This window comes from Aspergillus alliaceus (assembly GCF_009176365.1).
Source record: "Aspergillus alliaceus strain CBS 536.65 unplaced genomic scaffold BDW43scaffold_98, whole genome shotgun sequence".
Taxonomy (NCBI): domain Eukaryota; kingdom Fungi; phylum Ascomycota; class Eurotiomycetes; order Eurotiales; family Aspergillaceae; genus Aspergillus; species Aspergillus alliaceus.
Window position 1 is genome coordinate 53,247 of NW_022474781.1, and position 14,037 is coordinate 67,283.

Sequence of the window (14,037 nt, forward strand, 5' to 3'; positions counted from 1 at the left end):
GGAGCTAAAATATCTTTATCTGTATATTCTAGAGAATTTTAAGGATTAAAGCCAAGCTCCTGTAATTAGACTAATATCTAATTATAGATAATATATAGTAGATACTTGTCAGAATCTTTTATAGAAAAGATCAGTAAAGTATTTAGTACTAGAAAAGTAGTTATAAGACTTATCCTAGTCTTATATATTATTTTATAAGGAATGAAATAGATACTTATTAAATTTAAGCCTATAATTAGAGATACTATCAGTAGAATAGTTATAATTTATAAAAGACTTACCAGAAATAAGATATAGCCTATTCTTTTACTTTTAAATAAAATAGTTATTCCATGTTTATATAAAGAAGATTATTTCAAGCTGGAGTACTGGTATATAGATTATATATAAAGTAATCTAATTAGCTAGATTATTCTTTAAAAATACTTCTTTTTCTTGAAAAGCCTGAAAATAGTTCTAATATAGAATTAGTCTTTATATAAAATAAAATAAGAGAAATATATAATTGTTACGCCCGGGTATTCGGTCAAGAGCTCCTAAGTGTTAGCTGCCTTGCGTTGAGCGATAACTAACCTGACGATGAGACCTATGCGTCTCTGCAATGTGAACGACTGTGGTTCCGAATATGATCCTATCCAGGATCCTCAAAGAGTGACCTAAGCCGAGGTCCGATAGGTGTAACAAGGTTCGGTATATAGCTCAAGTCCAAAAGGCCAGGCCTATTAAGTATATATACTTAATAGTTAAGGAAGTGTAAATAAGTTGATTACTAACTTGATACCAAAGGTGTATCCTAAGTAACAATGTTGATTGATCACAAAGAACTATTCTAAGTACATGAATAAGTGTCCTTATATATTCCTATCCCTCATGTCGCTGCCATGATATATTATGTTGCCGGTATGTCATATCATGTTGCTGACATGTTCCGGTCGTAGCGCTGCCATGTTATAGCTTGTCGGTGACATGTTCTGGTCACGTGATCCGATAATTATGTGTACATGATAGTTGCTCACATAATTGGGTGTTTCTTGGTGCTTTTCCCTTTCTTGGTGCTAGTGTCTTGTTGTGTCACTGGTTCTGCCGCCTGATTCCGCGTCTGATAAGGGCACTAGACAAGGGTCTGTAACAATAATATACTCTCTATTAAAAAAGTAAGCCACAGCTTAATTAAAGCTACTAGACTTTAATTTATTAATTAGTAGTGCTTATACTATATATATAGTACTTAGAAATCTGGATTTCTGGATATTTAGACTGCTATAACTTATGTTAAGTCTCTATAAGAAGAATTGTCTCTATTTCCCAATCAGATCATACAAATCAAGGCTGCTGTTTAGTAATCTAAAGAATATCCAGAAACTGCTGAAGTACACTAATAGCTATATAAGAGATAATTCTGATATAGATCTAAATAATATACTGAGAATAGGCATTAATTATAGCATAAATCTCAATTCTATATAATAAAAGCTTGAGATAGCTATTCATTAACTAAATAAAATTTAGCCCAGGTACAATATATATATCTTGTTGTTATTAGAGATTATTTAATCGCCTTTATACAGTAACAGGTGCAAGGCCTTAATATAATGAGTAAAGACAGTTCCTAAGCCTGATTAGACTAATATATAATAAGATATAATATAGTATATCTAGCTATTAAAAGATCTTGACTTTAAAAATATTAATAAAGTAATATTTTTTTATATCCCTTAATCTGACCCTTTTTAATCTCTGTATAAAGCTTAGATAGAATAGCTTCTGCTTATACTTAAGTAGCTATAGGATTTATTGTATAACAATATAACTCTAGCTAGTTGTTAATTGCAGCTCAGAGAGCCGCAGGTAGTAGGAGAATAGCGTGCTACGGCGCCGCAGGTGGCAGGAGCAGAGGACTGGGTTTCTATTGAACGATCTACTACCATACACAGAGGTTGATCACTGGTTTCTGAAGCCATTGGAGTGCGGTAAAGATTTTACCGCAGCGGGTAGCACGTGACTCGCACGTGCTACTATATCGCCTGCACGCGCTGTAAGGTGCGCCTAACACTAGTACTGAATATATTTTAATGTCTAAGCCTTGATATTAAAGCCTTCTAGCTATAGAACCTTAAGCAATTCCTTTTCTTCTAGACTAACTTACCAGAAAAGAATCTTAATATAAGTATAAAGAATTGGATTATTTAATACTCTATAATTCTATTTTTGAATATCCCACTGTTGAAGGCGTGTCTTGATTGTCCGAGTAGTAACTGTAATACTATAAGAATTGGCTAGAGTCTCTGTAATAGTATCAGGGAATGTGTTATTCATATAAAGATCAGTAATCTCTGCCTTATAAGGCTTAAGATTAATTACCGGACGAGGCATGATGATGGCTTGTATAATAGAATCTAACTCTTGTAGAAGTAAGCTACACCGCTTGTTTTAAGAGATCTGAGCTCCAAGCAGGGCGGGCAGGAGGGCGGTAGACAAAACGATTACATGAAATTTCAGTTTTTTCCCTTTTGTCCCAAGGGTCTGCCGTAGTTTTCTTTGATTCCGACGGGTCCAGGACTCCGTCAAAAGAGCAGCTGGTAGGTGGATCCATTAACCCTGTCAGACGTCTTGAGTCTAACCAACATAGGCAACGTACTATCCAAGGCCGAAACAGGTCACTTGGCAGGAAATTGCGGGTCGATATAAGTCCTAAATATTTAATATAAACCTCGATACTAGAACAGGCAATTATGTAGCAGTATTACGCTATTTCTAGGCTCTTGGGTTCTGGTGATGGTGGTCGTGGGATCTACAGCGGATGTATCTAGAACGGTAGTGCCTCTACCAATCATAGTCTAGGATATCAAACATTTCCAGGCTACAGTGTTTCATATATGCAACAACCTCATTTCAGAAAGTTGAGCGTTGCTTAGCTTGCTCATTATCTATTGGTATTTATTACCTTGTTTTCTAAATTTAGATGTCAATGTCTTTATATAAAGATCATTAATTTAATAGTAGCAAAGTGCAGAGGGAGAAGCAGGAGTCTAGGCCACACGGGATATATCCTAGTTCAACCCTGACATAAAACTCCCAAATCCCCTGTGGATATAAACCAGTTACATTGATACCCATATTTAAGATCTCAATGGCGGAATCAAACAATATCATCAAACCGAAACTGCAGCCTCAAGTAATTGTTCCTACCTTGAAGCAACTAAAGGAAAAGAGGGACCAACGCAAATGAGAAAAACAAGCTGCCCTCATTGAAGCTAGTTTAAGATCTGGAAAATACGTGCTCTTTCTACAGGAGGTTCCTAAGATCAAGACTAGCCACTGCCGCGCATGGGATTGTATGCCTAGGAGAAGCACCGGGAATCCAATCATCCGTGTAAGGGACTCGGCTGAATCAATAGTTGATTAGGTAGTCTATCACCAAGAGACTAAGCTAAAGAGAGGAAAAGAAAAGAAAACATGAAGCTATTGTGCTTTGCTGCCCTTATAGACAAAGGGGTCACGTGTCTACTACTCATTCACTGATTGCCCAATCCTATATCCGTGACAATCCGGTCTTATTATCATTTCGCTTTGAAACGGATATCTGCACGTTCTAGTACGGATGTTAATCGCAAGTGATTGGTTCTTTCTAATTGATGTATTTATATTAGGCTCTATTGAATATTATCATATCACATGTCTCGAACGACTACTTCCAGACCTCCCTAATTTTGTTGGATATGGCTACCTAAAGATGGATGGCTGGATTGCTGCTCTGCCTGATAGTCATATCTCCATAAAGTCGTCTTCCGAAGCAATTAAGGACTGGTTCCATCACAAAGGATGGTCATTTGGCATTGACTGTTACGAGCGTTTCAATAAGGACCATGATGATTGGACCCAAGATACCAGTTTTATCTGGATTGAACATATACTCAGCCACGAAGAAAAAGTAGACACGGACTGCTGCCATTGTAAATCTCTGCCAGGGGCTTCTGAGCCACAAAGATCACATTATTTTCCCAAAGAGCCTTCTGCAATGTCACTCAGTGAGTTACTTGCGTCTGTTAGCGGGCAGCCTCACATTGACAAGAAGTAGGTGCATGGATGCTTTTATATGTAGAGAATTTCTAAGTTGTATACTTATGCATTCCAAATAGGACCTCCTGTGGTGGACATTTATTTAACCCTGTGCTGCATCGGTACTTCCCAGATCACGGAAAATCATTGTCATGTTGTCCAGCCTACATTTTCTTTGTACCGTTGGCAGAAGGCAGTGAACAGGAAATATTTTAATATAAGCCCTTGCACTGCTGCCCCACTTTGACGGCAGTTTTACATCATCAATATTGTGCGGTCGGGATTATCAACCAGTGCCATACAGTTCGAGGTAAATAGCATTCTTGCGGGGAATAATCCTTCTCGATCTGCAGCATAATTTGTGTAAAGGGACTGGGCAAAGTTGTCTCTATATCGGGGTTTGATTCCAGTCCCGGGTTATTCTATGATTCAAGCTCTTTGTGTCTTTTGAGGCGGTGACAGTTGTGCTTTATGACTGTGGACACGGACCAATATGCTTTGGTTCGATGAGCAATTATCTAGCTCTTTACATCTTTGCGTGTTACAAGATCAACGGGCATGTACTGGAACAATCTCACTTTGTCGGTTCCTGAACACGAGAGAAATGTATGATCGAAGTAGACATCTTGTAATGCAAAAGCAATGGCCTTTGCCCATAACAAAGAGTCAAAGTGGCACTATATCTCCAGGATTTACTTTTAGCCAGAGCATCTTCGTCAAACTCAGACTACTTCTGTTATGACTGTTACAGGCTTTTGCGCCCATACTTCTTCGCGTCGCTCTGGATAGCAGGGACATTTGATAATCATAGCAAGGTCCAGTGAAAGTAAATACTCAAGTGATTGATATTGAGTGTAGGTTGACGATCAGAGGTATCCTACAATGGGAGAAACATATTAAGAAGTAGACGCGCAGTCAAAAGTATATACTACTATGTATCTAACTCACGTCCCAGACACTGCAAACATAATCAGGTTCGGGACCCCGTACATCATAGTTGAAGAAGACAAGTTCACGTGCTATTTGACTAACAGTTACTCTACTACCTTCTACAGCTTGTTACTTTGTTGTTTTTATCCCAACCCAAGCAATCATGCCGTGTCCATGTGCCGGCTCAATTGATCAAGTCCTTAATCTGATCATGGTAGTTATCAATGGACATGATATCAGTTCTCGGTAGAACTGGTGCCGTTTTGATATACTCCCTGGCTGAGGATTGGATCATCGCGTTAGCGAAGGACATTAGATGTGGAGCATAAGTAGGGCAAAGGGGGAAAAGGATTCATACCACCCTTATAGAGCTTTTTCCACTCCCGAACAATAGATTCAAGCTGGATATCAGCAAAGCCGACACCGGGGATTTTGGTTTCAAACTTTTCCACGGTATCATGGACCTTTTGAATCTTATCTTCTATCAAGTCCCAGCCACCTTTCAGCTTTTCAGCTGTCTTCTTAGCCGGACTGATGAGTGCTTTCAAGTCCTGACATTGTTTCTAAACATATCTAATGTTTAGCTCCGGGATTGTTGGTGTCAGGCAACCCCGGCAATGGTGCGCTTACTGACATTGCAGTGACATGGCCTTGCAGTTGCTGATGCAATGTAATCTGGTCCTGCTCGGAGCTGATCAGGTCCTTTAGGGCCGCAATCTTCTTCTTGTATTTCTCAATATCCGCCTGTCTTTCCGCAAATATGACGGGGCCGGCAATTGTCCCGATGATAGGGCTATGGCCAACAGGTTAGTTGGGGTGGGTAGAGGACGCAGAGGGTGCTACCTGGTGAGTGAGTGAGCAAACTTACATCCAAATGTATGCCGCGGTCATTTGTTGATCATAGCGATCTAGAAAACCTTCAAGTCAACACCCGAGCGAAGAGTTGAGACGAAGGTTTGGTCTCTGGACTGACCCGCATTGATGATTTTCTGGTCGGCCGCAATATCGGCAAGCTGCGAATCAATTTTCACCTGCAAGTCGCCGATATCTCCCAGATCCTTATTGAGAATGGAGGTTATGCTAGTTTCAGAGTCAACGAGCGCACCCTCTCTCTTGTCACATGCCTGTTCAAAATCATTCAGGGCATCCGAGACCTTCTTAGCGTGGAGCTGCATTGGTGCAACATCACTCAGCAAATCCTCTGTGGCATCAAGAATGGCTTTCCTGGCCGTCTTCCTCTGCTGGTCAGTTGTGTCATCATCATTGTACTTCTTGCACTGGTCAAACATGAACAAATAATAAGAGCTGTCATCAGCCCCGGCGTTGTCTGTGTAGCTGTAAATCTGAGACGCAAGCGTGTTCATCTTATCAAAGGTGCAGAGGGCATTGAAGGCGCTGTCATTGCCATCCGCTTTCGTCCACTGTCTGCGTGATTCGGAGCTATCATCACCAAGGAAACCGGTGCAGTCCTTGTAGATCTGGGGCCAGGTCAGCATGATCAGCTATACGATACTGGCTGCACTGGGAAAGCATGAGTTCAGAAAGACTCGACTTGCCTCCTTGTAAGTACTGATCAAACCATCAATCTGGGTCCAGATATGGTCGGTGATCTTGCTCTGGTCCAAGATGCCAACCTTTTGGCAGAAACTGTCTTTATTGAGTGGTAAGACTCTTCCACCATGAAGATACTGGTTCAATTTGTCCATGTCCTCGTCGGCAAAAGCAAAGGTGGCCCCATCATCATCATCATTGTTAACACCATCCTTCACGGCATGTCGAGCAGCGCGCGAAGGCGTTTTCACTGTCTGTCTGATGGGGTACCATCTTGTTTTGTCGTCGCCGGCCATGGACATCTTGGGCTGTGCGTATCTCGCAGGTGTGAATATAAAGAATGAGGCAGGTTGAGGAGTCGTTGATGGAGATGCAGAGGATGCGACACGGTCATTACTTTGAGAGAACTGGTTATTTATTGTCAGCCCCGCTTTGACTGTACTGTAGCTGTCTGCTTCCGTATTGCATGTGCATGCCGTGGAAGTGTACAGCAAGGCTGGGTTGCAGCATTAGGTTGATCAGCTGGCTGCCTTATTGTGTTTTCACCTTGCCAGAACCATGGAAATGCAGGATATGGTTGGTTTCACATCATGGATAGAATGTGGCATGATGTATTTACTGTACACATGATGTGAGTCTGACATGATTGTTCCAGGAGAGAGAACTGGCTGTTGGGGGAGTTGCAGGGAAACAAAAATCACGCACTGCATGTAGCGTAACCCTCCTAGCATCAGCATGATGTATTTACTGTATATATGATGTGGGTCTGACATGATTGTTCCAGGAGAGAGAACTGGCTGTTGGGGGAGTTGCAGGGGAAATAAAAATTACGCACTGCATGCAGTGTAATCCTCCTAGCAGCAGCATGATGATGTAGCCTGCCAGGGAGACCTTCGAACACGAAAAAACATCACCTGTGTTAACCGATCCTCTCTGATATACAAAGCAAATGCTTTCCGCCAATTGAATTGTTTTTACACAAGCCTGGTTCTCATCTAATTGAAGCAGCATGTCTACAAACACACAGCCCAACACTCCCGCGCAATGGCAGAAATTCAGCCAGCTGAAGCCGGTGGACGATATCCCAAACCACGAGTCCAAGGATGAAGATAACACAATGGTATAAACTGCTCTTCAATCTTCCAAGACTGCTCTAAAAAAAAATCCCCCTTTACATTGCAGGGACCAACTTACCGTTCAATCTTTTTGGACGGAACACCCATCCTACAGCAGCTCCCAGGCTACTGTGAGATCTACACCGATATCCTCGCATTGACCGAGCCCGAGATCCAGATATCGGCCGATGAATTGACCGACCTCGAAATCAATGCCCGGGTGATCACCGCCGACCAGCCCGTCCATCTCAAGATGTCCACGCGTGGAGCCAAAAAGTGTGTTATGGTGATCTATGCCGCTGTACTCGATCAGCCGATCAGCGTTTCAATCGAGGGCGATCAGCACACGGAGCTGGAGCTGGGAGTGGATTCCGGCTACCTGCAAGCGGAGATCAAGTTCGACGAGGGCCAGCTGGAGGTCTCTTACAGTGACTGACACGGGGATGACCGCACCCCGGCCTACCAAGCCTTCCTGGACACGGAGCTGCGCGTCGCCCTCGCGGTCTGCTGGTCATCGCCCGCTGTCGCCATCTTGATCTGCTTGTTTGTGGCCAAGTCGGCGGCCACCGCGGGCTCGCATGCGCTGTCCCAGGCCCAAGCCGTGTCCCTGGGCCAGCAATTGGCGGCCCATGCCATGACCGGTCCCGACTCCTACTTTGCTCCGACCCTCACCTTCGACGATTTTGTCGTCACGCTGGAGTCCCAGCGACAGGCCGCCGAGAATTTTCAGCACCAATACAAGGCCTTCCAGGCCGCCGAAGACCGAGTCGATAACGCCAAGGCAGCCGGGCAAACCCTTCTTGCAACCGTGTAGCACGAACAGTCAACCAGACTCGATCTGCAGTCACAGGCCTTGGATAAATACCAGGCGGCAGCAGCTACCGTCGACGCCTGTGACAAGCTGCTCAGTGATGATGAAGAAGACCTGAGACATGCAAAAGACCGGTTCAAAACCGGTCTTAATGAGTGGATAAGGAGGCAGACCTTCCTGGCCATCTGCACAATCCTTGGTGCTGTCTTCCGTGAGTGGCTTCCCTGTTCCTTCCTATTGAACCCCGGTCATGAGGCCATAGTCGAACTGACATGTGTGTGCGCGCGGCCTTTAGAATTTGTGACCGGAATCTACGCTGTCGGGAAGGGGTCGGGCGACCCAGGCGCGGTCGAAAAAATCGTTGATGACGTTGAGAAGACCGAAAAAGCGGCAGGGGCTGCGGAGGATGTTATCCTTGGCTCCAAAGCCTTCAAGGGGCTGTGGGAATATACCAAAGCATTGGGGAAGCTGTATCCCCACATTTCCGATGTCGTCTCTGCTGTGGGCAAGATCGACCGTCTAGGAGATCATGATAAGATTGACCTTCCGATCTTGGGCGGCGATGTCTCCGGCTCCGATGGGACTGATGCAGACACCAGCTTGATCATGAGTCTGGCCACTTGGGATGAGTGGGAGTTAGACTCGGACCAATAGATGGAATGGGCCGCCTCGCAACAGAATCCCGCGATCAACGGAGCCAGTGAGTATCGCTTGACCCTGCGCAAACATGCGGTTCACGGCCGCGCATTGGCCCAGGCCCAGGCCGAGGCTGTCAAGCAAGGTCAGGAATATGTCCAGGCCATCCTCATGGTGCTCCAAGCCAACCGCGACATCGAGGCTATCGATGACCTGCTAGCCCACTACAAGGAAGAGAAAGATGTATACGCTCAGGCCGACGCGAAGTTCTATGATTGATATCTCCAGCTGCAGACCACGCTCGCCATTCAGTTGCAATATGCGGTTGATGCCTGTCGATTCTACACCCTGAAAGAACCCGCAGTCATCCTGGACTCACAGATGTCTGTGGATGATATAACCAACTGCATTGTAGATCTGCGGGGTGCGATGCAAGATGTAGATATTTAATATGCAAACGGATACACGCGTGGGTAGCATCCAGTTATACTGCCTTTCAATTAGGTTATAGGGTCACAGCTAATCCGTATCTTCAATTCAGCTACCACTCCTACCACATTTTCTGACGAGGTACGAGCCTGGCCCATAAAATTATTCAGTGGTTATCTGAGTAAATCTGACGAGAACACTTCGTAGTTAGCATCCAAATTTCCTGAGATGGTGATTGCCGGCCTGAAGAGCAGTGAGCAAGGGTATAGTGCCACGTTCACGCTATTGCCCATGCCAGGCGCTAACTATGACCCCGGCCCGGAAAACTACGCATACCCCTTCACAGGGGGATTCTACTACCGGCTGAATGGGCTGGAGCCGCGCCTGATTGGTGTGAAACCGCTGCCCGACGCGGTGCACGATGGCCGCGCGCTTGTCAGGTTCCGCATTGAAATCTCCAGGATCTATTCGGATCTCGGGTATGACCCTGATACGAAGGAAACCAAGGTCTGGTATTTTGTCAGCAAGCTCTGACAGAACCGCTATATCTATGAGATTGACGAGTCGGGCGCTTGGCTCCGCGACAGGGAGCGAGCCATGTATGATGACCACGAGCACGCGCAACCTCTGCCCTTTATACTCTGGAAGCTCACTCTTGAAAACCCCGAAGACCTGGATTTGAGTACACTGGACAAACTGGAGCTACACTGGGACGCATTCTACTGGCCGGTCTTCTCATTATGATTTTATGTGTTCGTCTCACTACCGTTGCCATCCTATTCTCTGTGGACTAAGTCAAGATTCTGGTTACACAAACGGTATTATTTATGTCTAAGCACTGGAAAGACCTATCCAATAAATCTTACTTTTTGTATGCATCCAGGAAATCATTGACTGGGCAATTCAAATCAGCATCAGGCAGTCTTCTTCCCAAACAGAAAACAGAGTTGGTATATCGGGCCCTTGACATACCGTCTTTCTCCAGGTTCTTCCATTTTCGCAGAAGGGTCGCTTCTACCAGGCCATCTAGAGGGTTATTATCCGGATCCAGGTGATCCTTGATGTACTTCAGCAGCACGGCTATATCGTCTGCAATAAGGCCTGCACCTCCTGCTATCAGGTTAACGAGAGGCTCGATGCCCGCAGGACATGCCAACACCTGGACAGAACATACCAGCCATCTTCTGTACCTCCTGCAGTGAATCCTGCAAGTCATCAATCATGGCAAAACCCTCAAGCAGATTCTGATTTGGAAGTCAATTATAAGCAGACAGCCAGCCACTGCAGCCCACCTGTCGAGATTGAAACCTACCTTAGTCCAATCCAGAGTATTAAGGTCCATCTGGAGGTCCTCAGGATCGGATATCTCATCTTTCAAGATGTCTGCCAAGGTCGTTCCCTGGAAAGGGGCAGCCAGTTGATGCACCTTGGTCTCACAATCCTCTGCATCCAGGCTGTAAGCTCGGAGATTCGAGCTCCAGGCGTCCGCCTGGTCTTTAAGAATGTTAATCTTGTACTTTCGATTGTTGATCTCGTTCTGGACCTTGTCCTGAAGGCTGTTGTTGTCGGGGTCCTGCCTCAATACCTCCATGTCCTGGAATATCTTGTCTGATTTTCCCAGTGTGGGTAAGTTTCAATTGTCTCTTGGGGCGGAGACACAAAACTGAATGTACTGTAATTGTCCGGCGCGGCAGAACAAAGTTTCAAGGCGGTGCTGCACACAGTGTTGGTATAGTTGTACTGTCCCTGTTAGTCACAAGACGTGTGATTGTCAGTTTGTAAAATGGAAGCACGTTTGGGGGCTGAGCTGCCCCATTGAACAACAGCAGTGATACAATTTTTCAGCGTATATTGAGGTTATTAGCGACTTGCCGGACCTGTCTACCGTTAGTAAGTGAGGGAGGAAGGGGACGGCGTGGAATATGGATTGAGAGGAGAATATATTCATGTAAATTACCGTCTGGAATTGAATAGGGATCGGCTGCAGATAAGACGGAAGCTGACAAGCTGTTAGCCAGGAAGAGGAGTGGAGAGCCTTTTGTCTGTGGAATCTAGATAACGCGCAAGTAAATGAATGATGTCTCAGAAAGAAAGGGATATACTACCATGCCATAGGCTTTCTCTTTAAAGCCAGCTTGTTGCATCAGGCTGTCGTCAGAATCGGGCAGATTCTGATTTCTGATATAGAGATCCCCCAGTTTCCGAAAGGAAGCAAGCTTGCAAACAAACCCATCATTTACCAGCAGCTCGTGTAGGCTGAGGAAGTCTGCGTCGCGGGGCATTTCAAGAGATGTCCTGCCTAGAGATTCTCGAGAGGTGTAGTAGTGTGTTATACTGGATCTAGTAATAAAGAGCAAGTTTTAAAACTGGAACCAAGAGCAGGAGGATGCTTATACTTATAGCATCTAGGCCTCGCCAAAGCCCGGTTATACAGTTTCAGCTGTATTTTAAAGTATTATATTTAAATTTAGATATTCTATTTATATAGAAGATATTTAATTATATAAAAATTAATAAAAAATGAATAAAAAAGAATTAGATTTAATTATATATAATATATATTTAGTATAGTATATATTAAATAATATAGGACAATTTCAGGCATGCGGGGCATCAAATCATATAAAACGGGCCGGTCACCCGCATGCCACTAGCCACGTAACTCCACTCAACACAACTTATCAGATTAACCGACTCTAAATAAATTATTGAATAAAAATTATTAGCTCTCCAGTCTCATAGCATCCTTTGATCTATGGCAATAGAGAACGTCCAAACTCATGGTGAGGCGATAGAAGGACTGCAAGAGGGATACCGTCTCTACCATGAAAGCAGAACTCGTTAACTAGCTGGAGTAACATAAACTTAAGGGGGCTTGAGAAAGATCACTGAAGTTACTCTCCTTGTTTGCGATCAGCCAGTTCGCTGAGACAGTGAGACTTATGGACCGCTGGGCTCTAGCGCAGGCTGCGCAGAGTTGCTCTCCTGTCTGACTCAGTGACTCACTGACTCTGATCCACATCATCACGTGAAATGCACCCAGTGACTCGTGAGCTCAGGGAACCTTCCCTGGGTTTTGTGCTGACGTTGACTTTCATCTAGACGAGAAAGCAATATGGAAGTCACTACGACAAGATTGGATCTTAACACCACGCCCAAATCTACGTTGGGCGTGGCGCAGATAGATATTTATCCCACATGTTTAGTGCTTCAATGTCCTGGGATACTGAAATGCAGCCCTTCAAAAGAGGCTTTTGAATATGACATCACGAGCCTTTGTGCTAGGCTGAGGTCGGGAACGGGCCAGAAAATCTACCAAATGATGGCTCAAAGCAATGGAGTTAGACCGAGGATGTGGTGGATATCACAACATGTGACATTTACCACGTGATGGGCTTCCAAGGGTCTGCCGTACATTTGGAGGTGGGTGGCAGCCCACGTCTTTAAGCTGACTCATCTTCATGATGGTCGACCTTAAGGCTGTAGCTATGTTTAAGAAAGAGTGACCGTGGGAAAGACTGGAATGTCGGGGTTGATCGACATGGCTGCTCTGCGCCTGGACTTATAGGAACTGACACTGTGGAAATAGAACTTGAATAAATTAGTTGCTCACAACAACACGTCCAAACTCGACGCCGTCCTCAAAGAGGCGAAATACTGAACAGAACGACATATGCAGTGAAGGAAAAACAGGAGGTGAATGAAATAGTGGCCAGAATCCTTTTACGTTCTCTCAAACTTTGCTTGATAGTCTGACCTCTAGAAACTAGACATACCCAATTCGACCGATGTGACTCTCAAGATTCCCGATTTCTTTCTCATACCAAAGCATTAAAGCCCCGTCCACCTACTTATAGGTTCGACCGTACCCTCCCCCAGGGTACGGGTGGGTCGGGCCCCAGGGCGGCCGCTGAGTGGCGGATGGCCCGCGGTGGGCCCCACCGGGGGGGGGGAGGGTACAGGGTTTTTACATACCCTCCCCCAAAGTCCTTCATTCCTGGGTCAATTGGCATGATTTTGGGACCTGAATTTTTCTTATTTTTTTCTCTAATTTTCTATCCCGTTCCGATTCCCCCTGCTGTATTATATGTGGTCGGACTGGTCCGGGTCTGATTTCATTAGGGTCTTGTTTTGTTGGGGTCTGCCAAGCCTCCCGGAACGGGTAGTCTATACCCAATCCAGCTATGATGCAGTCTGTTTACCCTAATAGTATCATGCCTCAGGCAGCTAATCAGATTACCTGTGGGCTGCCTGATCAATCATATCACCTCCGGAGGCCTGTACCCGGTTCCTATCACCATGATCCAATCGGTGCGCTCGGGCATGGTCCAGTCAGTTATAATCCAGTTGGCCAGTTTGGTCCGGTCGGTCATGGTCATGTTGGTCCGGTCAGATCAGTCACGGTTGCGCTGGTGATGGTGAGGTCAGTCAGGTCAGTCATGGTGGTCATGGTCGTGTTGGCCATGTCGGTCAGGTCAGTCATGGTCATGGTGGTCAGGTCAGGTC

At 45.0% G+C, this 14,037-nt stretch overlaps 5 protein-coding genes across 5 annotated transcripts; 3 read left to right on the forward strand and 2 right to left on the reverse strand.

Moving 5' to 3' along the window:
- Window positions 1-2,377: 2,377 nt before the first annotated feature.
- Window positions 2,378-4,078, forward strand: BDW43DRAFT_304844 (uncharacterized protein; the record flags this gene model as incomplete). Its single annotated transcript, XM_032045679.1, has 3 exons — window positions 2,378-2,411; window positions 3,240-3,371; window positions 3,597-4,078. 3 exons carry the CDS (start codon window positions 2,378-2,380, stop codon window positions 4,076-4,078), a joined length of 648 nt encoding a protein of 215 aa, XP_031893989.1.
- A 1,095-nt stretch (window positions 4,079-5,173) lies between these two features.
- On the reverse strand, window positions 5,174-6,842 carry BDW43DRAFT_304845 (uncharacterized protein; the record flags this gene model as incomplete). The annotated part of the gene is made up of 6 exons (XM_032045680.1): window positions 5,174-5,268; window positions 5,348-5,552; window positions 5,620-5,782; window positions 5,858-5,897; window positions 5,963-6,467; window positions 6,498-6,842. 6 exons carry the CDS (start codon window positions 6,840-6,842, stop codon window positions 5,174-5,176), a joined length of 1,353 nt encoding a protein of 450 aa, XP_031893990.1.
- Window positions 6,843-7,549: 707 nt separating this feature from the next.
- Window positions 7,550-10,275, forward strand: BDW43DRAFT_304846 (uncharacterized protein; the record flags this gene model as incomplete). The annotated part of the gene is made up of 9 exons (XM_032045681.1): window positions 7,550-7,660; window positions 7,723-8,083; window positions 8,123-8,463; window positions 8,500-8,677; window positions 8,762-9,101; window positions 9,168-9,345; window positions 9,391-9,540; window positions 9,739-10,050; window positions 10,087-10,275. The coding sequence occupies 9 exons, from the start codon at window positions 7,550-7,552 to the stop codon at window positions 10,273-10,275; spliced, it is 2,160 nt and encodes a 719-aa protein (XP_031893991.1).
- Window positions 10,276-10,393: 118 nt separating this feature from the next.
- Window positions 10,394-11,813, reverse strand: BDW43DRAFT_304847 (uncharacterized protein; the record flags this gene model as incomplete). The annotated part of the gene is made up of 7 exons (XM_032045682.1): window positions 10,394-10,425; window positions 10,468-10,641; window positions 10,706-10,775; window positions 10,844-11,139; window positions 11,205-11,277; window positions 11,489-11,530; window positions 11,637-11,813. 7 exons carry the CDS (start codon window positions 11,811-11,813, stop codon window positions 10,394-10,396), a joined length of 864 nt encoding a protein of 287 aa, XP_031893992.1.
- A 1,548-nt stretch (window positions 11,814-13,361) lies between these two features.
- BDW43DRAFT_294838 (uncharacterized protein) lies at window positions 13,362-13,943 on the forward strand. Its single transcript, XM_032043994.1, has one exon. The coding sequence runs from the start codon at window positions 13,453-13,455 to the stop codon at window positions 13,642-13,644; it is 192 nt and encodes a 63-aa protein (XP_031893993.1). The 5' UTR covers window positions 13,362-13,452; the 3' UTR covers window positions 13,645-13,943.
- The last annotated feature ends 94 nt before the right edge of the window (window positions 13,944-14,037 follow it).